The sequence below is a fragment of the Pan troglodytes genome, chromosome 5 (assembly GCF_028858775.2).
Source record: "Pan troglodytes isolate AG18354 chromosome 5, NHGRI_mPanTro3-v2.0_pri, whole genome shotgun sequence".
Taxonomy (NCBI): Eukaryota; Metazoa; Chordata; class Mammalia; order Primates; family Hominidae; genus Pan; species Pan troglodytes.
Window position 1 is genome coordinate 111,859,625 of NC_072403.2, and position 25,629 is coordinate 111,885,253.

At 36.9% G+C, this 25,629-nt stretch overlaps 1 protein-coding gene across 5 annotated transcripts in view; it reads right to left on the reverse strand.

Annotated features, from left to right (window-relative positions):
• MCHR2 (melanin concentrating hormone receptor 2) overlaps positions 1-25,629 on the reverse strand; it is a 75,888-nt gene that overhangs the window by 2,917 nt on the left and 47,342 nt on the right. For all 5 annotated transcript variants that reach the window (XM_001141159.7, XM_001141240.6, XM_054686169.2 and 2 more), the window contains 2 exons: positions 21,536-21,730; positions 12,974-13,093 (listed from right to left, as the gene is read on the reverse strand). In XM_001141159.7, coding sequence (XP_001141159.1) covers positions 12,974-13,093; positions 21,536-21,730 — 315 coding nt within the window. The remainder of the gene's footprint in view (positions 1-12,973; positions 13,094-21,535; positions 21,731-25,629) is intronic.

The following is a 25,629-nucleotide window of genomic DNA, read 5'->3' on the forward strand; positions in this document are numbered from 1 at the left end:
TGTTGAAAACTTTCCAAAGTTTCCAAAGCTGGAACATTTTTTTGTTGTTGTTAATTTTTTTAATTTTTTGTGGGTACATAGTAGGTGTATATATTTATGGGGTAAATGAGATGTTTTGATACAGGCATGCAATGTGTAATAATCACATCATGAAGAATTGGGTATCCATCCCTTGAAGCATTTATACTTTGTATTACGAACAATCCAATTATACTCTTTTAGTTATTTTTAAAAGTACAATTATTATTGACTATAGTCACCTTGTTGTGCTATCAAATGCTAGGCCTTATTCATTCTTTTGAACTATTTTTTAATACCCATTAACCATCCTCTCCTCACCCTCAGGCCCCTACTACCCTTTCCAGCCTCTGGTAACCATCTTTCTACTCTCTATGTCCATGAGTAAAATTGTTTTGATTTTTAGATCCCACAAATGTGTGAGAACATGTGATGTTTGTCTTTCTGTGCCTGGTTTATTTCACTTAACATAATGACCTTCGGTTCCATCCATGTTCTTGCAAATGACAGTATCTCATTCTGTTTTATGGCTGAATAGTACTCCATTGTGTACACATATCACATTATTTTTATCTATTGATCTGTTGATGGACACTTAGGTTGATTCTAAATCTTGGCAATTTATATAGCCAAGCTTTTCAACTTGATGCGATCCCATTTGTCCTTTTTTTTTTTTTTTTTTTTTGAGACGGAGTCTCGCTCTGTCGCCCAGACTGGAGTGCAGTGGCACGATCTCGGCTCACTGCCAGCTCCGCCTCCTGGGTTCACGCCATTCTCCTGCCTCAGCCTCCCGAGTAGCTGGGACTACAGGCACCCGCCACCACGCCCAGCTAATTTTTTGTATTTTTAGTAAGAGACAGGGTTTCACCGTGTTAGCCAGGATGGTCTTGATCTCCTAACCTCGCGATCCGCCCGCCTTGGCCTCCCAAAGTGCTGGGATTATAGGCGTGAGCCACCGCGCCCGGACCTATTTGTCCATTTTTTGCTTTGGTTGCCTGTGCCTGTGGAGTAAGAAATTTTGCCCAGACCAATGTCCTGGAGATTTTCTCCAATATTTTCTGGTAGAAGTTTCATAGTTTGAAGTCTTAGATTTAAGTCTTTAATCCACTTTGATTTGATTTTTGTATATAATGAGAAATGGGGCTCTAGTTTCATTCTTCTGCATATGGACATCCAATTTTACCAGCATCATTTATTGAAGAGGCTGTCTTTTCCCCAGTGTATATGTTCTTGGCACCTTTGTTAAAAATGAATTCATTGTAGGTGTGTGAATTTGTTTCTGGGTTTTCTATTCTGTTTCATTGGTCTATGTCTCTGTTATTATGCCAGTACCAGGCTGTTTTGGTTACCATAGATCTGTAGTATTATTTGAAGTAAGGTAATGTGATTCCTCTAGTTTTATTCTTTTTGCTCAGGATATATTTGGCGATTCTGGGTCTTTTGTGGTTCCATATAAATTTTAAGATTTTTTTTTCTATTTCTGTGAAGAATATCATTGGTATTTTGATAGACATTGCTTTGAATCCGTAGATTGCTTTGGGTAGTATGAACATTTTAACAATACTGATTTTTCCAAACAATGAATGTGGAATATCTTTCCATTTTTTGGTGTCCTCTTCAATTTCTTTCATCAGTGTTTTATAGTTTTCATTATAGAGATCTTTCACTTCTTTGTTAAGTTTTTAGGTATTTAATTTTATTTGTGGCTATTATCAATGGTCTTACTTTTTTATTTCTTTTTCAGATTGTTGACTGTTGGCATATGGAAATGCTACTGATTTTTGTATGTTGATTTTGTATCCTGAAACTTTACCGAATTTATCAGTTCTAATAGTTTTTTTTGTGTGTGGAGTCTTTAGAGTTTTCCAAATATAAAATCATGTCATCTGTAAACAAGGATAATTTGGCTTATTCCTTTCCAATTCAGATGTCCTTTATTTCTTTCTTTTGTCTGATTGCTCTAGCTAGGACCTCAGTACTATGTTGAATAACAGTGGTGAAAGTGGGCATCCTTGTCATGTTCCAAATCTTAGAGGGAAGTCTTTTAGTTTTTTCCCCATTCAGTATGATGCTAGCTGGGGGTCTGTCATATATGGCTTTTATTATGTTGAGGTATGTTCCTCCTATAACTAGTTTTTTTAAGGTTTTTATCATAAAGAGATGTTGAATTTTATCAGATGCTTTTTCAGCATTTGATATTTCTATTTATTATATTGAATTTAAATGATCATATGTTGATCATTTAAATGATCATTCTGTTGATATGATGTATTACATTGATTAATTTACATATGTTGAATCATCCTGGCACCCCTGGGATAAATCCCACTTGGTTATGATGAATGAGATTTCTAATATATCATTGAATTTGGTTTGCTAATATTTTGTTGTGAATTTTTGCATGAATATTCATCAGAGAGATTTGCCTGTAGTTTTCTTTTTTGTTGTGTCTTTGTCTGATTTTGGTATCACAGTAATACTGGTGTTGTACAATGAGTTTGGAATTATTCCCTGCTCTTCTATATTTCAGAGTAATTTGAGTAGAATTTGTATTAGCTCTTTAAATGTTTAGCAGGATTCAATGAAGCCATTGGGTCCTGGGTTTTTGTTTCTTGGGAGACTTTTAATTATGGCTTTGATCTTGTTACTTGTTAGTGGTCATTCGGATTTTGGATTTCTTCCTGGTTCAATCTTGGTAGGTTATATATGTATAGGAATTTGTCCATTTCTTCTAGATTTTCCAATTTAATGGCATACAGTTGCTCATGGTAGCCACTAATGATCCTTTGAATTTCTGCAGTATCAGTTGTAAGGTCTACTTTCCATTTCTGAATTTATTTATTTAGATCTTCTGTCTTTTTCTCAGTTAGTCTGGCTAAAAGTTTGTCAATTTTGTTTAACTTTAAAAAAAATCAGATTTTTGTTTCACTGATCTCTTCTATTGTTTTCTTCATTTTAATCTCATTCATTTCTGCTGTGATCTTTATTGTTTCTTTTCTTCTACTAATTTTGGGTTTGGTTTGCTCTTGCTTTTCTAGTTCTTTAAGGTACATTATTAGACTGTTTATTTGACATTTTTCATCTTTTTTGATGTAGGCACTTACAGCTATAAACTTCCCATTTAGTACTGCTTTTGCTGTATCCCATAGGTTTTGGTATGTTGTGTTTCCATTATCATTTGTTTCAAGAAATTTTTCAACTTCCTTAATTTCTTCATTGACCCACTGGTCATTCAGGAGCATATTTTGTAATTTCCATGTGTTTGTATAGTTTCCAAAATTCCTCTTATTGATTTACAGTTTTATTCTATTGTGGTCAGAGAAGATGTTTGGTATTATTTCAATTATTTGAATTTTTAAAGACTTGTTTTGTGACCTAACATATGTTCTATCCTTGAGAATGATCCATGTGCTAAGGAAAATAATGTATATTCTGCTGCCATTGGATGAGATGTCCTGTAAATATATATTAGATCCATTTGGTCTACAGTGCACATTAAGTGCAGTGTTTCTTTGTCAATTTTCTGGCTGGAAGATTTGTTCAATGCTGAAAGTAAGTTATTGAAGTTTCCAGCTACTATTATATTGGGGCCTATCTCTCTCTTTAATTCTAATAATATTTGCTTTATATATCTGGATACTCCAGTGTTGGGTGAATATATATTTTAAATTGTTATATCCTCTTGCTAAATTGACCCCTTTTTATCATTATATGGTGATCTTCTTTGTCTCTTGTTATAGTTTTCTAATTGAAATCTATTTTGTCTGATATGACTACTCCTGCTTTTTTTGGTTTCCATTGGTATGGTGTATGTTTTTCCATTCCTTTTTTTTCAGTCTATGTGTGTCTTTATAGTTGAAGTGTGTTTCTTGAAGGCAATAGATCAACAGGTCTTGTTTTTTCATTCAGTCAGCCAGTCTTTGTCTTTTGATTGAAGAGTTTAGTCCATTTATATTCAATGTTGTTATTGATAAGCAAGGACTTACTCCTGCCATTTTAAAATTTGTTTTCTGGTTGTTTTGCGTTCTCTTCCTTCTTTCTTTCCTTCCTGTCTTCCTCTAGTGAAGGTGATTTTCTCTGGTAATAGGATTTAGTTTATTGCTTTTTATTTTTTGTCTATCCATTGTATGTTTTCTGATTTGAGGTTGCCATAAGTCTTACAAATACTATGTTATAAGGCATTATTTTAACCTGATAACAACTTAACACTGTTTGCATAAACAAACAAGCAAAAAGAAAACTAGTAAAAACTCTACACCTTAACTTTGTCCCCCAATTTTTAACTTTTTGTTGTTTCAGTGTATATCTTATTGTATTATCTGTCTTGAAAAGTTGTTGTAGCTATTATTTTTGGGTTTTTTTGTTATTTTATTTTATTTTTTATTTTTATTTTTTATTTTATTATTATTATACTTTAAGTTTTAGGGTACATGTGCACAATGTGCAGGTTAGTTACATATGTATACATGTGCCATGCTGGTGTGCTGCACCCATTATCTCATCATTTAGCATTAGGTATATCTCCTAATGCTATCCCTTCCTCCTCCCCCCACCCCAAAACAGTCCCCAGAGGGTGATGTTCCCCTTCCTGTGTCCATGTGTTCTCATTGTTCAATTCCCACCTATGAGTGAGAACATATGGTGTTTGGTTTTTTGTCCTTGCGACAGTTTACTGAGAATGATGATTTCCAATTTCATCCATGTCCCTATAAAGGACATGAACTCATCATTTTTTATGGCTGCATAGTATTCCATGGTGTATATGTGCCACATTTTCTTAATCCAGTCTATCATTGTTGGACATTTGGGTTGGTTCCAAGTCTTTGCTACTGTGAATAGTGCCGCAATAAACATTCGTGTGCATGTGTCTTTATAGCAGCATGATTTATAGTCCTTCGGGTATATACCCAGTAATGGGATGGCTGGGTCAAATAGTATTTCTAGTTGTAGATCCCTGAGGAATCGCCACACTGACTTCCACAATGGTTGAACTAGTTTACAGTCCCACCAACAGTGTAAAAGTGTTCCTATTTCTGCACATCCTCTCTAGCACCTGTTGTTTCCTGACTTTTTAATGATGGCCATTGTAACTGGTGTGAGATGGTATCTCATTGTGGTTTTGATTTGCATTTGTCTGAGGCCCAGTGATGGTGAGCATTTTTTCATGTGTTTTTTTGGCTGCATAAATGTCTTCTTTTGAGAAGTGTCTGTTCATGTCCTTCGCCCACTTTTTGATGGGCTTGTTTGTTTTTTTCTTGTAAATCTGTTTGAGTTCATTGTAGAGTCTGGATATCAGCCCTTTGTCAGATGAGTAGGTTGCGAAAATTTTCTCCCATTTTGTAGGTTGCCTGTTCACTCTGATGGTAGTTTCTTTTGCTGTGCAGAAGCTCTTTAGTTTAATTAGACTCCATTTGTCAATTTTGGCTTTTGTTGCCATTGCTTTTGGTGTTTTAGACATGAAGTCCTTGCCCATGCCTATGTCCTGAATGGTAATGCCTAGGTTTTCTTCTAGGGCTTTTATGGTTTTAGGTCTAACGTTAAGTCTTTAATCCATCTTGAATTAATTTTTGTATAAGGTGTAAGGAAGGGATCCAGTTTCAGCTTTCTACATATGGCTAGCCAGTTTTCCCAGCACCATTTATTAAATAGGGAATCCTTTCCCCATTGCTTGTTTTTCTCAGGTTTGTCAAAGATCAGATAGTTGTAGATATGCAGCATTATTTCTGAGGGCTCTGTTCTATTCCATTGATCTATATCTCTGTTTTGGTACCAGTACCATGCTGTTTTGGTTACTGCAGCCTTGTAGTATTGTTTGAAGTCAGGTAGCGTGATGCCTCCAGCTTTGTTCTTTTGGCTTAGGATTGACTTGGCAATGTGGGCTCTTTTTTGGTTCCATATGAACTTTAAAATAGTTTTTTTCCAATTCTGTGAAGAAGGTCATTGGTAGCTTGATGGGGATGGCATTGAATCTATAAATTACCTTGGGCAGTATGGCCATTTTTATGATATTGATTCTTCCTACCCATGAGCATGGAATGTTCTTCCATTTCTTTGTATCCTCTTTTATTTCACTGAGCAGTGGTTTGTAGCTCTCCTTGAAGAGGTCCTTCACGTCCCTTGTAAGTTGGATTCCTAGGTATTTTATTCTCTTTGAAGCAATTGTGGATGGGAGTTCACTCATGATTTGGCTCTCTGTTTGTCTGTTATTGGTATATAAGAATGCTTGTGATTTTTGTACATTGATTTTGTATCCTGAGACTTTGCTGAAGTTGCTTATCAGCTTAAGGAGATTTTGGGCTGAGACAATGGGGTTTTCTAGATATACAATCATGTCATCTGCAAACAGGGACAATTTGACTTCCTCTTTTCCTAATTGAATACCCTTTATTTCCTTCTCCTGCCTCATTGCCCTGGCCAGAACTTCCAACACTATGTTGAATAGGAGTGGTGAGAGAGGGCATCCTTGTCTTGTGCCAGTTTTCAAAGGGAATGCTTCCAGTTTTTGCCCATTCAGTATGATATTGGCTGCGGGTTTGTCATAGATAGCTCTTATGATTTTGAGATACGTCCCATCAATACCTAATTTATTGAGAGTTTTTAGCATGAAGTGTTGTTGAATTTTCTCAAAGGCCTTTTCTGCATCTATTGAGATAATCGTGTGGTTTTTGTCTTCGGTTCTGTTTATATGCTGGATTACCTTTATGGATTTGCATATATTGAACCAGCCTTGCATCCCAGGGATGAAGCCCACTTGATCATGGTGGATAAGCTTTTTGATGTGCTGCTGGATTCAGTTTGCTGGTATTTTATTGAGGATTTTTGCATCAATGTTCATCAAGGATATTGGTCTAAAATTCTCTTTTTTGGTTGTGTCTCTGCCTGGCTTTGGTATCAGGATGATGCTGGCCTCATAAAATGAGTTAGGGAGGATTCCCTCTTTTTCTATTGATTGGAATAGTTTCAGAAGGAATGGTACCAGTTCCTCCTTGTACCTCTGGTAGAATTTGGCTGTGAATCCATCTGGTCCTGGACTCTTTTTGGTTGGTAAGCTATTGATTATTGCCACAATTTCAGAGCCTGTTATTGGTTTATTCCGAGATTCAACTTCTTCCTGGTTTAGTCTTGGGAGGTTGTATGTGTCGAGGAATTTATCCATTTCTTCTAGATTTTTTAGTTTATTTGCGTAGAGGTGATTGTAGTATTCTCTGATGGTAGTTTGTATTTCTGTGGGATCAGTGGTGATATCCCCTTTATCACTTTTTATTGCCTCTATTTGATTCTTCTCTCTTTTCTTCTTTATTAGTCTTGCTAGCGGTCTATCAATTTTGTTGATCCTTTCAAAAAACCAGCTCCTGGATTCATTAATTCTTTGAAGGGTTTTTTGTGTCTCTATTTCCTTCAGTTCTGCTCTGATTTTAGTTATTTCTTGCCTTCTGCTAGCTTTTGAATGTGTTTGCTCTTGGTTTTCTACTTCTTTTAATTGTGATGTTAGGGTGTCAATTTTGGATCTTTCCTGCTTTCTCTTGTGGGCATTTAGTGCTATAAATTTCCCTCTACACACTGCTTTGAATGTGTCCCAGAGATTCTGGTATGTTGTGTCTTTGTTCTCGTTGGTTTCAGAGAACATCTTTATTTCTGCCTTCATTTCGTTATATACCCAGTAGTCATTCAGGAGCAGGTTGTTCAGTTTCCATGTAGTTGAGCAGTTTTGAGTGAGTTTCTTAATCCTGAGTTCTAGTTTGATTGCACTGTGGTCTGAGAGACAGTTTGTTATAATTTCTGATCTTTTACATTTGCTGAGGAGAGCTTCACTTCCACGTATGTGGTCAATTTTGGAATAGGTGTGGTGTGGTGCTGAAAAAAATGTATATTCTGTTGATTTGGGGTGGAGAGTTCTGTAGATGTCTATTAGGTCTGCTTGGTGCAGAGCTGAGTTCAATTCCTGGGTATCCTTGTTAACTTTCTGTCTCGTTGATCTGTCTAATGTTGACAGTGGGGTGTTAAAGTCTCCCATTATTATTGTGTGGGAGTCTAAGTCTCTTTGTAGGTCACTCAGGACTTGCTTTATGAATCTGGGTGCTCCTGTATTGGGTGCATATATATTTAGGATAGTTAGCTCTTCCTGTTGAATTGATCCCTTTACCATTATGTAATGGCCTTCTTTGTCTCTTTTGATCTTTGTTGGTTTAAAGTCTGTTTTATCAGAGACTAGGATTGCAACCCCTGCCTTTTTTTGTTTTCCATTTGCTTGGTAGATCTTCCTCCATCCTTTTATTTTGAGCCTATGTGTGTCTCTGCACGTGAGATGGGTTTCCTGAATACAGCACACTGATGCGTCTTGACTCTTTATCCAATTTGCCAGTCTGTGTCTTTTAATTGGAGCATTTAGTCCATTTACATTTAAAGTTAATGTTGTTACGTGTGAATTTGATCCTGTCATTATGATGTTAGCTGGTTATTTTGCTCATTAGTTGATGCAGTTTCTTCCTAGCCTCGATGGTCTTTACAATTTGGCATGATTTTGCAGTGGCCGGTACCAGTTGTTCCTTTTCATGTTTAGTGCTTCCTTCAGGAGCTCTTTTAGGGCAGGCCTGGTGGTGACAAAATCTCTCAGCATTTGCTTGTCTGTAAAGGATTTTATTTCTCCTTCACTTATGAAGCTTAGTTTGGCTGGATATGAAATTCTGGGTTGAAAATTCTTTTCTTTAAGAATGTTGAATATTGGCCCCCACTCTCTTCTGGCTTGTAGAGTTTCTGTTGAGAGATCCACTGTTAGTCTGATGGGCTTCCCTTTGCGGGTAACCTGACCTTTCTCTCTGGCTGCCCTTAACATTTTTTCCTTCATGTCAACTTTAGTGAATCTGACAATTATGTGTCTTGGAGTTGCTCTTCTCAAGGAGTATCTTTGTGGCCTTCTCTGTATTTTCTGAATCTGAATGTTGGCCTCCCTGGCTAGATTGGGGAAGTTCTCCTGGATAATAACCTGCAGAGTGTTTTCCGACTTGGTTCCATTCTCCCTGTCACTTTCAGGTACACCAATCAGACGTAGATTTGGTCTTTTCACATAGTCCCATATTTCTTGGAGGCTTTGTTCGTTTCTTTTTATTCTTTTTTCTCTAAACTTCCCTTTCGCTTCATTTCATTCATTTCATCTTCTGTCACTGATACCCTTTCTTCCAGTTGATCGCAACAGCTCCTGAGGCTTCTGCATTCTTCACGTAGTTTTTGAGCCTTGGCTCTCAGCTCCATCGGCTCCTTTAAGCACTTCTCTGTATTGGTTATTCTAGTTATACATTCGTCTAAATTTTTTTTCAAAGTTTTTAACTTCTTTCCCTTTGTTTTGAATTTCCTCCTGTAGCTCAGAGTAGTTTGATCATCTGAAGCCTTCTTCTCTCATCAAATTCATTCTCCGTCCAGCTTTGTTCCATTGCTGGTGAGGAGATGTGTTCCTTTGGTGGAGGAGAGGCGCTCTGCTTTTTAGAGTTTCCAGTTTTTCTGCTCTGTTTTTTCCCCATCTTTGTGGTTTTATCTACTTTTGGTCTTTGATGATGGTGATGTACAGATGGGTTTTTGGTGTGGATGTCCTGTTTGTTAGTTTTCCTTCTAACAGACAGGACCCTCAGCTGCAGGTCTGTTGGAGTTTGCTAGAGGTCCACTCCAGACCCTGTTTGCATGGGTACCAGCAGCGGTGGCTGCAGAAAACTGGATTTTCGTGAACCGCGAATGCTGCTGTCTGATTGTTCCCCTGGAAGTTTTGCCTCAGAGGAGTACCTGGCCATGTGAGGTGTCAGTCTGCCCCTATTGGGGGGTGCCTCCCAGTTAGGCTGCTCGGGGGTCAGGGGTCAGGGACCCATTTGAGGAGCCAGTCTGCCTGTTCTCAGATCTCCAGCTGCGTGCTGGGAGAACCACTGCTGTCTTCAAAGCTGTCAGACAGGGACATTTAAGTCTGCAGAGGTTACTGCTGTCTTTTTGTTTGTCTGTGCCCTGCCCCCAGAGGTGGAGCCTACAGTGGCAGGCAGGCCTCCTTGAGCTGTGGTGGGCTCCACCCAGTTCGAGCTTCCAGGCTGCTTTGTTTACCTAAGAAAGCCTGGGCAATGGTAGGCAACCCTCCCCCACCCTCGCTGCTGCCTTGCAGTTTGGTCTCAGACTGCTGTGCTAGCAATTAGCGAGACTCTGTGGGCGTAGGACCCCCTGAGCCATGTGCAGGATATAATCTCCTGGTGTGCCGTCTCCTAAGCCTGTCGGAAAAGTGCAGTATTAGGGTGAGAGTGACCCGATTTTCCAGGTGCCATCTGTCACCCCTTTCTTTGACTAGGAAAGGGAACTCCCTGACCCCTTGTGCTTCCCGAGTGAGGCAATGCCTCACCCTGCTTTGGTTCGCGCACGGTGCACTGCATCCACTGTCCTGTGCCCACTGTCTGGCACTCCCTAGTGAGATGGACCTGGTACCTCAGATGGAAATGCAGAAATCACCTGACTTCTGCGTCGCTCATGCTAGGAGCTGTAGACCGGAGCTGTTCCTATTCGGCCATCTTGGCTCCTCCCTCCATGTCCTTTTACTTCTGATTGAAGTACTCCCTTTAGGATTTCTTGTAAGACAGGTCTAGTGTTGATGAAATTCCTCAGCTTTAGTTCATCTGGGAAAGTCGTTATTTCTCCTTCATGTTTGAAGAGTATTTTTGCTGGATATACTATTCTAGGGTATAAGTTTTTTTCCTTCAGTGTTTAAATATGTTATGCCACTCTCTCCTGTCATGTAAGGTTCAAAGCTGGAACATTTTGAGAGACCAAATAAATAACAAAGCATTAAATTATGACTCAATGTATGAAAGAAACATATCAGTCTATAGTAATATAAATAATATTGAATAAAATGAGGAGAGAAGAGCCAGACCTTTTTTACAGAAGCATTCCAAATAATATAGGGATTCTTACATAGATACTCCCCTTTCAGGAGATGGAGCTTAATTCCCATCTTCCTGCTTCCCCTTTGAAGGTAGGCTATGTTAGTGACTCATTTCCAAAGAATAGAATAGTGAAAGGGATAAATAGTAGTTTCATGGTGGAGAAACCTAGCAAACACCACCTTAACCAGGTAATCAAGGCTAGTATCAACAGTGATGTAACGTGGCTATCATGTGACCCCTGATATACTGTGATTAGAAGAGTTGATTTTTTTAAATAAAAACATGTAAGTACAGTCTAATCATGATATAATATCAGGCGAACTCATATTGGGAATGTTCTACAGGATACCTGGCCAGTGCTCAAGACTATGAAGGTCATGAAAAGTAAGGAAAGAGTGAGAAACTCACAGATCAGAGGACACTGGGAAGACATGATAACTAAATCCAATGTGCTATTCTGGATTGAATCTGGAACAGATTTAGGACTTTAATGGAAAAATTAGTGAAGTCCAGTAAAGAATGGAATTTAGTTAACAGTAATGTACTGCAATTTTCTTTGTTTTGACAAATATCCTAGGTAATGTAAGATGTTAACAATGGGAAAACTGAGTGAGGGGTATTTGGGAACCCTCTATACTATCTCTGTACTATCTGTACTATATCTCTACTATCCACTTTTTTAGAAATGCAAATTATTTTAAAATAAAACATATTTTAAAATTCCCATATTTAATCATGTTATGTCATATTTAGGCATTTAATGGAAATTTCCCTGGGACATGGGGGTAACAGATGAATAAAACTTGGGAATAATTTTAAAAGCATGGAAGCTAAAAATCATTTGATTCCCCTGCAATTTATCAGAGTAGGCACTATCATTCCTCTAATTTTTTGCATTTTGATGTGTATGAGATTTGTTTCATAAGATCCTCTTAGCATTTCTGAGAAAAGAGTCAGGAGCAAAATGATCTGATTTGGAGAACTGTTTAAAAAAGGCTCAAGCATTCTCTCTAGCTGTTGGTATCTTTAATATTCCATATGATTTCATTTTAACCTTCTCACCAACTCAGCTCCCTGGGATACATTTATAAGCTAATTTTTTTTTCTGTAACTGTGGCTACTTCCTTTTTCTTCCCAAATGGACCACACTTTACTAGTGCAAGACTTTCAAAGAATTCCAAGAAACTAAGTGGGAAAAAAATGTTGTGAGCCAACAGACTACTTACAAACCTTTGGTTCAAGGGTTTGCCACAAATTTTGAGGAATGGTGGTTAAGTTGCTCACATTTTTTTAAACAAAAAGTTTGTAAAATTTGTAAATTTGTAGTGTGCAGGGAAACCCCGCAAACTTGCCTTTTCATAAGAAACACAAAAATATATTTAAAATATAATGTTTAATAAATGTAAGTGTGTTTTTAACCAACAGGTTATATAATTACTGACTTATTCATTTGAACAAGTAGATTGTGGAATACACAATCTCAAGGTGAAAATAATTTAGATTTATTTATGCAGCTTTAGAGACAAGTATCTTCAAAGGTCCTTCTCAAGTTTATTGACTTTAGGTTAACTCTTTGGTTTCATTTGCTCCTAATTAATCTTTTAATATTAATAAAACCCTTCCTTTAAAATTCAAATATTAGTGAGACTTTTCTCCTTTAAATTAAAAAAATTGAAACACAAAAATTAAAAGGTTGCACATAACATCTAAGATATTTACATATGCATGCAACTCTGCAAAATGTGCAATGAAAACAGTTAAATAACTTAATAACAAATATAAAATTATTCTTTAAATAGAATCTTGAGTTCCGTATGCATTTTAATGAAACCATTACATCTGTGATTTCAACACTCATCACTGAGAGATTCTTAAGCAGTTTATTTAGTACATGTCTTATTTTCCAAAAATTTTTTCTATAGACATATATCAATGTCCACATGTCTAAATGTGGTATGTTTCAAGTCACTGTTGCCTAAGTTTCTATTGTAGATGTCTTAGGCTATCTAAATTGTTCTTTTAACAAATAAAACAAGGCAAACACTTACCATCTGGCATCCTTATTCTGTTGATACATCTCCCAAGTATAGCATAAAATTAAAATATAGCACACCAAAATCAAGGGTAGAGGGAAAAAAAAAGTTGTTATCGTCAAATAAAGTGTATACCTGTAAAATGAGAGAGAGAGGAGAGAGAGAGAAAGAACAACACCATTACATTAATTGGATTAGGAATTGGCTTTTGCAGTTTCCGAGGCATAATTCTTTCATTTTTCAGGGTCCAGGATGAAAGTCCTTGTGGAAAAGCTCAAGATCTTTGGTTGCTTTATTGTAGAGAAGCCCTGATCTTCGTTGTTCACTAACAACAATGCTTGTCTTTTTTCTAGCCAAACCCAACTGTAATGAGTGTAGAATAGGTGGGGCTACCTATTACCAATCTTCAGTGTTTAATAATGACAGGCAACAGTATGTAACATTTATTATATAGTAGGCACTGTTCTAAGCATTTTGTATATCTTTACTCATTGAATCTGTGAAACCCCATGAGTATGATGACATTAGTGCCCTTATATTACAGAAGAAGAAACTGAGGCACAGAGGGGTCAAGTGGCTTGCCCAAGATTACCCAAGAAGTAACTGGCAGAGGTAAAATTTGAGCCCAGGATAGCCAATGATGGTGGGAGAAGTAATGAATAAACAATATTATCTATGTTTCTTTTAAACAATTTTCGCTGATGCATAATAGATGTATATCATTTCAGAGTATATGTGATAGTTTAATACATTCATATAATTTGTAAAAATCAAATCAGTGTACTTGGGATATCCATCACCTTAAATATTTGTCTCTTTAAAAATGCTAGAAACATTCAAATTATTCTCTTCTAGCTATTTTGAAATGTACAATAGGATATTTTAAAGTATAGTCATCCTACTGATTCACCAAACGCTAGGTCTTATTTCTTTTATTAAAGTGTATCTTTGTATCCACTTAATTATCTTTTCTTCTTTACCCACTTCCTCTACCTTTCCTGGCCTCTGGTAACCACCAATCTACTATCTTTATGTGATTCACTTTTTTAGCTCCCACATATAAGTGAGAAGATGTGATATTTGTCTTTCTGTACTTGGCTCGTTTCACTTAACATAATAGCCTTCATTTCTATTCATGTTGCTACAAATGACAGGATTTCGTTGTTTTTTATGGATGAATGATATTCTATTGTGTATATATATTATACTTTCTTTTTCCATTCACCTATTGATAGGCATTTAGATTAATTACATATTTTGGTTATTGTGAACAGTACAGCAATAAACATGGTAGTTCAGATATCTCTTTGGTATATTAATATTGTTTCTTTTGGATATAAACCCAGTAGTGGAATTGTTGGATCATATGGTAGTTCTATTTTTAGTTTTTCGAAGAGCATTTATAGTGACTGTAATAATATGTATTCCCACCGACAATGTATAAAGGTTCCCCTTTGTTCACATCCTTGTCAGCATCCATTATTGCCTGTTTTTTTGGTAAAAGCTACTTTAATTGGGGTGAGATGATATCTCCTTGTGGTTTTGATTTGCATTTCTCTGATGGTTAGTGATACTGAGCACTTTTTATTTACCCATTGGCCATTTATATGTCTTATTTTGAGAAATGTCTGTTCAGATTTTTGCCCATTTTTTACATTGGATTATTTGGGTTTTTTTGCATTGAGTTGTTTGAGCTCCTGATATATTCTGGTTTTTAATCACTTGTCAGATGGATGGTTTGCAAATATTTTCTTCCATTCTGTGGGTTGTCTCTTCATTTTATTGATTGTTTTCTTTGCTGTGCAGAAGCTTTTTAGTTTGAGGTAATCCTATTTATCCACTTTTGCTTAGGTTGCCTGTGCTTTTGAGGTCTTGTATGAAAAGTCTTTGCCCAGACCAATGTCCTGGAGCATTTCCCTATGTTTTCTTCTTGTAGTTTTCATAGGTCCAAGTCTTAGATTTAAGTATTTAATTCATTTCGGTTTGATTTTTGTGTATGGTGAGAGGTATGGGTCTAGTTTCATTCTTCTGCATGTAGTTTTCCAGTTTTCCCAGCACAATTTATTGAAGAGACTTTCCTTTCCCCATTCTTGGCTCCTTTGATGAAGATGAGTTGGCTATAAATGTGTGGATTTATATCTGGGTACTCTATTCTGTTCCATTGGTCAATGTGTCTTTTTATGCCAGTACCATGCTGCTTTGGTTACTATAGCTTTCTAGTAAATTTTGAAGTCAGGTAGCATGATGCCTCTAGCTTTGTTCTTTACCTCAGGATTTCTTTAGCTATTCAGGGTCTTTTGTGGTTCCATATAAATTTTAGAATTTTTTGTCCTGTTTCTGCGAAAACTGTTATTGGTATTTTGAGAGAGATTGCATTGAATCTGTACATTGCTTTGGGTAGTAGTGTCATTTTAACAATAGTAATTCTTCCAATTAATCAACACGGAATATCCTTTTTTGTGTCCTATTTCTTGCATCAGGTATTTATGTACATGTGTATTTTTTTAATCAGAGTTTTATAGTTTTCCTTGTATAGATATATCACTTCTTTTGTTGAATTGAATACTAGGTATTTTATATTCTTGGTAGCTATTTTGAAGGCCACTGCATTTCTGATTTCTTTGTCAGATTGTTTATTACTGCATATGTAAATGCTATTGATTTTTATACATTCATTTTGTATCCTGTGACTTTACTGAATTCATTTATCAGTTTTAATAGTTTTTTTGGTGAGTTTTAAGTTTTTCTAAACATAATATCATGCCATCTGTGAACAAGGCTATTTGGCTTTTTCCTTTCCAATTTGAATGCCCATTATTTCTTTCTCTTGCCTAATTGCTCTGGCTAGGATTTCTGATATTACATTGAATAAAAGTGGTGAAAGTGGGTATACTTGTCTTGTTGCAGATCTTAGAGAAAAGGCCTTCAATTTTTCCCCATTCAGTGCAAAATTAGCTGTAAGTATGTCATGTATGCCCTTTGTTATTTTGAGGTATGTTCCTTTTATAACCAGTTTGATGAGGGTTTTATCAGAAAGGGATGCTGAATTTTATTGAATGATGTTTTGGCATTTATTGAAATAATCATATGGTTTTTGTTCTTGGTGCTGTTAATGTGATGTATCAAATTTATTGATTTGTGTATGGTGAACCATCCTCACATTCCTTGGATGAGTTCTACTTGCTCATGATATACGATCTTTTTAATGTGTTGTTGAATTCTGTTTGCTAGTATTTTGTTAAGGATTTTTGCATCTATGCTCATCAGTAATATTGGTCTGTAGTTTTGTTTTCTTGTGTGTCTCTGGGTGGTTTTGGTATCAGAGTAACGCTGGCTTTGTAGAATGAGTTTGGAAGTATTCCTTCCTCTTCATTTTTTTTTTTGAAGTTTGAAGAGAATTGGTATTAATTATTTAAGTGTTTGGTAGAATTCAGCAATGAAGTCAGCAGGTCCTGGACTTTCCTTTGATGAAAGACTTTTTGTTACAGCGTCAGTCTCCTTATTCGCTATTGCTGTGTTGAGGCTGTTTATTTCTTCATGGTTCAATCTTGGCAGGCTCTTTGTGTCCAGGAATTTATTTATTTCCTCTATATTTCCCAGTTTGTTGGCTTTTAGTGATTCATTACAGTTTCTAATGACTCTGTATTTCTGAGGTTTCAGTTGTTATGTTTCCATTTTTGTTTCTGATTTTGTTTATTTGGAACTTCTCTGTTTTTCTTAGTCTAACTAAAGGTTTGTTGGTTTTGTTTATCTTTTTGAAAAGCCAACTTTTCATTTTGTTGATCGTCTGTAGTTTTTTTAGTCTCAATTTTATTTATTTCTGCTCTAATCTTCATTATTTATTTCCTGCTACTAATTTTGGGTTTGGTTTGTTCTTGCCTTTCTAATTCTTTGAGGTACATTCGTGGGTTGTTTATTTTAAGTCTTTCTACTTTTTTGATATAGGCATTTATAACTATAAAATTCCTTGTTAGTACTGCTTCTGCTATATCCCATAGATTTTGGTATGTTGTATTTCAACTTTTGTTTGTTTCAAAAATGTTTAAATTTCTTTCTTGATGTCTTCATTGACCCACTAATCATTCAGGAGCATGTTGTTTAATTTACATATATTTGTGTAGTTTCCAAGGTTGCTCTTGTTATTGATTTCTAGTTTTAGTCCATTGTGATCAAAGATACTTGCTATAACTTCTACTTTTTTGAATTTGATTAGATGTGTCTTGTGGCCTGATAGGATTATTCTGGGGGAATGTTCTATATGCTGTTGAAAAGAATTTGCATTCTGCAACAGTTGGGTGAAATGTTCTGTAAATGTCAGGCCTATTAGGTCTAGTGTGTAGTTTAATTCTGCCGTTTCTTTGTTGATTTTCTGTCTGGATGATCTGTCGATAACAGAGAATGGTGTGTTAAAGTCTCTTACTATTATTGCATTGCAGCCCTCTCTCTCCCTGCAGATCTATTAGTGTTTGCTCTATATATTTGGGAGCCCCAATGTTGGGTGCAGAGATACTTAAAATTGTTATATCCTTTTGCTGAATTGACTCCTTTATCATTATATAGTGAACTTCTTTGTCTTCTTTTACAGTCATTGATTTGTAGTCTATTTTATCTAAATATAGCTACTCTTGCTCTTTTTGACCTCCAGTTGTATGGAATGTGTTTTCCCATCCCTTCACTCTCAGTCTATGTGTGTCTTTATAGGTGAAGTGGGTTTCTTGTAGGCTGCATATAGTTAAGTCTTGTTTCTTTATCAAGCCTCTTGCTGCCTTTTAATTGGAAAATTGAGACCCTTTACATTCAGTATTATTATTGATAAGCAAGGACTTACTACTGCCATCTTGTTGCTTGTTTTCTGGTTTTGTAACTTTTGTCTTCCTTTCTTCTTTTCTTACTATCTTCCTTTGTGGAAAAGTGAATTTCTCTGGCGGAATGTCTTAGTTCATTCCTTTTTATTTTTAAAATCTATTATGGATTTTTGTGATGTGGTTGCAATGATGCTGACAAAAAATATATATAACAAGTTATTCTAAAGAGATGATAATTTATCTTACATCAAAGAAAAAAGTGGAAAAAAATCTACATTTTAACTCCATTCCCCTACATTTTAACTTTTAGTTGTCTCAGTTTACATATTTCCATATTATCTGTCTCTTAACAGGTTGCTATAGCTGTTACCATTTTTGATAGATTTGTCTTTTGGGCTTCACGCTAGAATTATGAGTGGATTATACACCATAATTACAGTATTAGAGTATTCTGGGCTTGTTAATGTATTTAATTTTATCCAGGGGTTTCATACCTTCAAGTATTTTCTTTTTGCACATTAGTGTTTTTTTTTTTTTTCTTTCCAACAGAAGAACTCCCTTTAGCATTTCTTGTAAGACAGATCTGGTGGTGGTAAATTCCTTCAACTTCTGCTTGTCTGGAAAACACTTTATCTCTTCTTCACAGTTGAAGGATAATTTGCTGGATGCAATATCTTGGATGGCAGGTTTTTTTTTTTTTTCAGTTTGAAAATGCCATTTCACTCCCTCTTGGCCTGTATGGTCTCTAGTAAGAAGTCCATTTCCAGATGAATTAGAGCTCCTTTATACGTTATTTGCTTCTTTTCTCTTACTGATTTTAGAGTTCTATCTTTGTCTTTGACTTTTGAGAGTTTATTATATGCCTTGGGGTACAGTCTTTTTGGGGTTGATTTTGTTTGGTGTTCTCTGATCTTCCCATATCTGGATATTTACATCTTTCTCAATTTGGGGAAATTTTCTGTTATTATTTCTTTGAATAAGCTTTCTACTCCTTGCTCTTGCTCAACTCCCTCTTGAACACCGATAAGTCTTAGATTTGGTCTTTTGAAGTAATTTTTTCTATATCTTGTATACAGTCTTCATTTCTTTTCATTCCTTTTTCTGACTGTGTATTTTCAAATAGCCTGTCTTTGAGCTCACTAATTCTTTCCTTTGCTTGACCCGTTCTGCTGTTGAGAATTTTTAGTAACTTTTTCAGTTTAGCAAGTGTATTTCTCAGTTCCAAGATTTTTTTTAATTTTTAAAATTATTTCAATCTCTTTGTTAAATTTCTCTGATATATTTCTGAATTGCTTTTGTGTGTTATCTTGAGATCACTGAGTTTCCTAAAAACTACTATTTTGAATTATTGGCCAGAGAGCTCACATATTGCTGTCTCATTAGGGTCAGTTACTGGTTCCCTGATGGTTCACTGTTTGCTGTTGCTTCTTATGGATGTACATCTATGTCTTTGCATTGAGGATTTGCTATTTATTCCAGTCTTCTCTGTCTGACTTGTTTTGGTTTTTATTTCCTGTATTTGCTTAGAGAGTCTTTATCGCTAGGTTGCTGTCTCCTTTTGGCTCTAGGTGGTGCCTTAAGCCCAGGCTTGCTGTGGCTCTAGTGACCCATCAGTCACTGGCTGTCCTGAATTGGGGAAGTCCCAAAGGAGATATCCCAGAGGTGTGGGAAGCCTGGCTAGGGGTTTGTCCAGGGGACCTGCTGAATGTACCTCCTGGAATGTGGTGCTATATAGCCACTCTGATTTAATGTCTCCTTTGGCTGAGTTACAGAGCAACTGTCCCACCTCCCTACTTTGTCTCTGCCTGTTCTCAGGGATATTTCTCCCTTCCAGCACTTATGATACTTCCCATAGGTTAAGGCAGAGACAGGTATTTTGTCAGGGAACCCAAGGTGGTGGGAAAGCTGGTTGTCTACCTTGATCTCGTTTTTTTCAATGTAGAAACTGTGAGTTGGGGGGAAGTTTTTCATGTGTTTGGTGTCAGGCAGAATGGGGGAGAGGGGTGTCATGGATGTGGAAGTCTGATTCTGTTACAGTTGGCTTGGAGGCTTTTTTTTTTTTTCACTTCTCTGAATCCTGAGGAACCATCTCATCCACATATTTGAGTTTTGGAGTTCTGGAGTTCTGGGATATTGCTAATGATAACCTTGGTGCTGTATATTTGTCTTTGATTTTCTGAGGGCTCTGGGAGCGGGGGCATTCAGTCAGCTTGCTTCTATGCTGCCATTTTGGAACTGGAAGTGCAGTCCTATCTACGTTGCACTGTTATGTCCCAAATGTTTGTGTTCCCTCAAAATTGCTATGTTGAAAACCTAACCCCAAATATAATGGTATGAGGAAGTAGGGTCTTTGGGAAGTAATTAAGTCATGAGAGTGGCACCTTCATGAATGGGAATAGTGTACTTATAAGAAGAGACACAAGAGAGCTTGCTTCCTGTCTCTCTCTTTTGCCACATAAGGATAAAATGAGAAGTTGGCAGACTGCAACCTGGAAGAGGGCTGTCATCAGAACTTGATCATGCTGGCACTTTCATCTTGGATTTCCAGCTTCTAGAACTGTGAAAAATAAATTTCTATTGTTTACAAGCCACCTAGTCTATAGTACTTTGTTATACTAAACTGAACTGAACAAGACATGCAAGCATATGAATTTTTTTTTTTTTTTTTTTTTTTTTTTTTTACTGGATTAGCGGATTTGCAGGTCCTTTACCGCCATCTTTCTTTGGCTGTGTCCACATAATGCAGAAATGACTTATCTATTTGACAAGTGATGGAGTAAGAGAAAGTAATCTGCCAGACTGACTTGAGATAGCATATGTAAAAATATCTAACACAGTTATTGGTCATTGGTAGTTGCTCAAATAATTTAATCATGAACTCCAATTCTGTGTTCAAATTTCAAATTGAAGACTTTTAATTTCTTTTTAAATTAAAATGTATAAAACGGCTATGGTAGTTGCATTAGTTTCCTAGGACTGCTATAAGAAATTAGCACAAACTGGATAGCTTAAAACAATAGAAATTTATTCTCTCACAGCTCTGAAAGCTAGACATCTGAAATCAAGGTGCTGGCAAATTTGGTTCTTCGGAGGCTCTGAAGGAGAATCTGCTCTATGCCCCCTCCTACCCTCTCTGCTGGTTTCTGGCAATCCTTGGTGTTCCTTGGCTTACAGACATATCACTCCAATCTCCGCCTCTGTCTTCACCTGTATTCTCTTTTCTGTGTGTCTCTGTGTTTCTTAAAATCTGCTTCTCCTTATCAGGACAATAGTCATTGGGCCCACCCTAATCCAGCATGACTTTAACTTAGCTTGATTACATCTGAAAAAACCCTATTTCCAAATAAGATCACATTCACAGGTATGGGGAGCTGGTGTAGGACTTGAACATGTCTTTATAGGGGACATAATTCAAGCAAACTGCAACTGCACACTGATGAGGTGGAGTCTGAGTGACTCTGGAAATTCCTTACCTCCCTTGATTGCTGCATTCCCACTGCGTCTGGCTGCTATGAATCTTTAAAATCCATGTTTAAATATATTTGTATCCACTGAGGTTACATGATTGAATTCAAAATCTTTTTCTAAAGGTTACCCTCTCCTTAAAAATCAAACTATCACCTTGATTGTATGTGTGGAGAAACCTAAGTGGAGATACTGGCGAGAAGAGGATCCATAAGGATACTCTTTGAGGCTGCTCACATGTTGACAAGGAGAATGAAGTTCTTCACAACTTAATTCAACTCATTTTTCTTAAGTTTTCACAACTTACCAGAGTACATCGTCAGGGGATGTCAAATCAAAAGCACAACTCTCAACACCGTCTTTAAATTTGATGACCTTCGAGTAGACCCAGACAGGCAATGCCAGGATAAAGGAAGCTGCCCAAAGGCCCAAATTGATCTGGATGGTCTTGTACCTTGTTCTCCAACGTGTCAGTCGAAATGGTTGGACGAGGGCAAAGTACCTGCAAAGGCAGTCAGGAAGAGTTTTGGAACAATCAATAAAAGCACTGAGCTCCAAGGATGAAAGGTTCATGATGAGAGTAAATTATTAGCATTATTTTCCTTTCTGAAGCACACCTCTATCAGGGCAAAAGAAAGTTATATGTATATATATATATTTTTAATTTTTATTCATTTATTTATTATTTAATTTTTATTTATTTATTTTTATTATTATTATACTTTAAGTTTTAGGGTACATGTGCACAATGTGCAGGTTAGTTACATATATATACATGTGCCATGCTGGTGTGCTGCACCCATTAACTCGTCATTTAGCATTAGGTATATCTCCTAATGCTATCCCTCCCCCCTCCCCCCACCCCACAACAGTCCCCAGAGTGTGATGTTCCCCTTCCTGTGTCCATGTGTTCTCATTGTTCAATTCCCATCTATGAGTGAGAACATGCGGTGTTTGGTTTTTTGTCCTTGCAATAGTTTACTGAGAATGATGATTTCCAATTTCATCCATGTCCCTACAAAGGACATGAAAGTTATATTTTTTAAGAGCTGCCTGGTATCTGTAGAGAAAACAATTCTTGACCCTGCAAGTCTGAATAAACCACTCACTGAAATAGTTGTTCCTTCTATGAATACATTGATAATGGTAAAATTCTGCAGTGCAAACTCTTTCTTTACAAAGAGGCTTTTCCTATAAACGAGACTCTGGAAAACTTTGTCTCTGAACAGGGATTTCCTGCAGGAGGAAATGACCCTTTTCCCAGCAACATTTACTGACATAGAGGCAGGAAGGAAGAAAATATGGGGTTAAGAGAATCCCTCAGCAGGAAGGGGTTCAGGCACATAGAACAAACATTTTGCCCCGATGGCTTTATACTTAAGTCACCAGGCTCATGGAGTTTCAGCTCACAGAAGTCACAGTGAGGATTAACAAGTGTGGCTAGTATAGACAATCCAAATTCCTTAAGGAACTTAGGCTAGAAGCCAGAGGGAAGAAATAGGCTAATTTCATGGGGAGGCATTTTTCTTTATTTTTTCTCTTTTCATTTTAGGGCCAGGAAAAAAGGGGTAATCATTAATCAAACTTGAAATTCTGACATATCAAATGTATTTGGTCCTCCAGCAAATCCAAGAATTTTTCAGAGAAAAATGAAAGCTGAGAATGAAAAACAAGCTCAGATTCAGAAGGAAGGCTATTTGAAAAAGCACAGCTTTGCTGGGAGCTGGGGGTGGTGGAGGATAGTATTAGTAGAAATTAAACAAATGTAAAAAATGGTTTTTATGGTCACTTAATTTTCTCCAAGTTTTTGCAAAGCTACTTAATGAAGACTCACAAAAATAACAAATTTCCTGTCCTCTTGTGCTTTCAATTTTGCACCAGAAGCAGGACATTTGCATTCAGTTAAGGGGCCTTTGGTTGCAGAGAGTGGTTTCTGGCCAGGGCTCCTCAGCTACCCATTCTCTGCACACTGCACATGCATTCCCCATGGCTAACGAGGGAAGGGCCTCTTTTCTCCCTGCTGCGGAAGTGGATGACGTAGTGACTGCATAGCAGCCCAGCCATCATTTTTACTGGAATTATAGGATGACAAAGTCATGGGATCAAGCAATTAAGGAATCTTCTCTGATAGCATCCCTCCCCAGCTGAAAACCTTTCAGTGGTTTTCCATCAATTTTCAGAATTCCTCCCATGATCCACAGGTCTTTTTTCCCACCTGGTTCTGCCTGCTGCTCAAGCTGGAGCCTGTGCCAGTCTCTCTCTTGACTTCCTCAAGCTCTTCCCCTTTCAAGGTTAGGCACTTGCTGCTCTACCTGCCTGGCAGGATCTGCCTCTGCTTCTTCTTGCTCTTCCTTCAAGTCCCTATTTAACTGTCTCCCTCTTAGGGAAGACTTCTCTGACCACCCATTCTGTAGGAGGGTCCATGACTATAAAAGAAGATTATAGGAGACTCTACTTTTCCCTCCTAGTGTATTATCGCTATGTGGAAATATACAATTACTTGTGGGACTCTTCACTTAATGTCTGTCTACACCACTAGAATGAAAGCCCCATGAGGGCAGGAGCCTTGACTATTAGTTTAAGGCCACTGTATCCCCTGTGTCCGACAATCTCTGGCATATGGTTCATGCTCAATAAATATTTTTTGAATAAATGAATGAATCAATTGCAAATTTTGGGTCATACTTACTGACTCTTGATGTTTTAGAGAATTTATTTATGAGTAGCCACTAATGAAAGTCTAGGTAGCTTTCATTTGAAGGCAAACATTTTTAATATTTTGGATATTTATATATTGTTTTTGTATGGCTATGGAGGTAGAAGCCCACTACTAAATATTCTACACACTTGCAGTTATCACTAATTAGGGAAAGCAAAATGAGTTATTGGAAACACTTGAAATGTATGATCCATTAAACTGGCAATTAAAATGATTTAAATATGTAAACACTAAGGCATACTGATGGCACTGACATTTAGTTATGATCTTACAAAGCAAGCCTCATTTCTCTTTTACAAAATTGTAGATTTTGTTAAACTTTTATGAATTTAGTGGAGTTAGAATTACAAGAAATGTGAGGAAGGAAATGGTTCAGTTTTATAGGCTCTTCACTTGTTTCTTATCACCTGATCTTCCAGAATGAGGGGAAGGAAAGGGCAGAATGTCTTAAATGTGAAATGAAATTTTAGCATACTATGTCCATTGGATTAAAACAAAACAAAACAAAAGACTAGGAGTAAGATACCACGCATGCATGTGTGCACACATATATACACAGAGAAAAACCTGTCAATATTTAAAAACATACACAGTTTGTCTCTTCCAAGGCAGAAAATGCCCATTCACTTCATTTACAGTAAGAGATTTATAGGAGTATACCTGTTTATTTTTTTTCAAAAAAAGCCAATATTCTCCTGCATCCAAGGCACAGTATATAAAGAAGCTCATATTATCCCCAAGAATGGGATTACTGTTGGTATGGTCTGTACTTTAGGTCACTTTTCTACAGTGAGCCTGGCCTTTTCAAGACCCTCTTCCTGGTATTGGAACCCTGACAAGCTTATGGGGCTTTTCTCATGACACAGCCACATTGGCTGGCATTAGCTGAGCTAACCAGAGCTATGCAGTATATTGATTTAAAAATGTGTTAGTTACAAGTTGAGAAGCACATTCTATATTTTGAAAGTTCTCTTGCAGAAAAACAAAAGGATATTTAAAAATTTACCATTATTATTCATTCTTGTCAGAGTGAATGATTTATATGAACCTTGCAATTCTTTTTTTGTTCATCTGAAGAATGGCTCATCACTTCCCCACCCAAAAGTCTCACTTAGAAGGGTGAAAGAGGCAGGGTTCAGGACAATTTCTGGATGGACCCAGGGAAATTTAACATACCCTTCAAGATATTCATTCATTCATTCATTCATCAATATTTTTTGAGCACCTGAGTGCCAGGCACTGTTACACACACATTTATGATATATTGGTGGACCAAGACCCTGCCTTTGTGGAATTGACATTTGAGGTACAAGGGAACAAGACAATAAATAACACACACACACACATACACACACACATGATTTATGTAATATATTTGAATCAAAGGAAAAACAGTAGATCAGAGCAAAGAGGATTAAATGTGTTGGGCTAGGGTTGGGTTGGGAAGAAGGCAGATGGAGATTTTAAGTGGGTTGTCCTAGAAGACAGAGTATCACTGTTGGAAGTACTATGGTTGTCTTTAGGCTCTGTTTCTGTTTGGGGTGAGCTGCTAGGACCTGGTGTGGACGTTCTGGCATCTGGATAATGCAGGGCATATCCTAGCTTGCATGCTTCCTAGACAGGCCAGATAGTGAGGCAGTTACAACTATCTGCCATCTCTAGAGTCAGATGGCTTGGGTCTG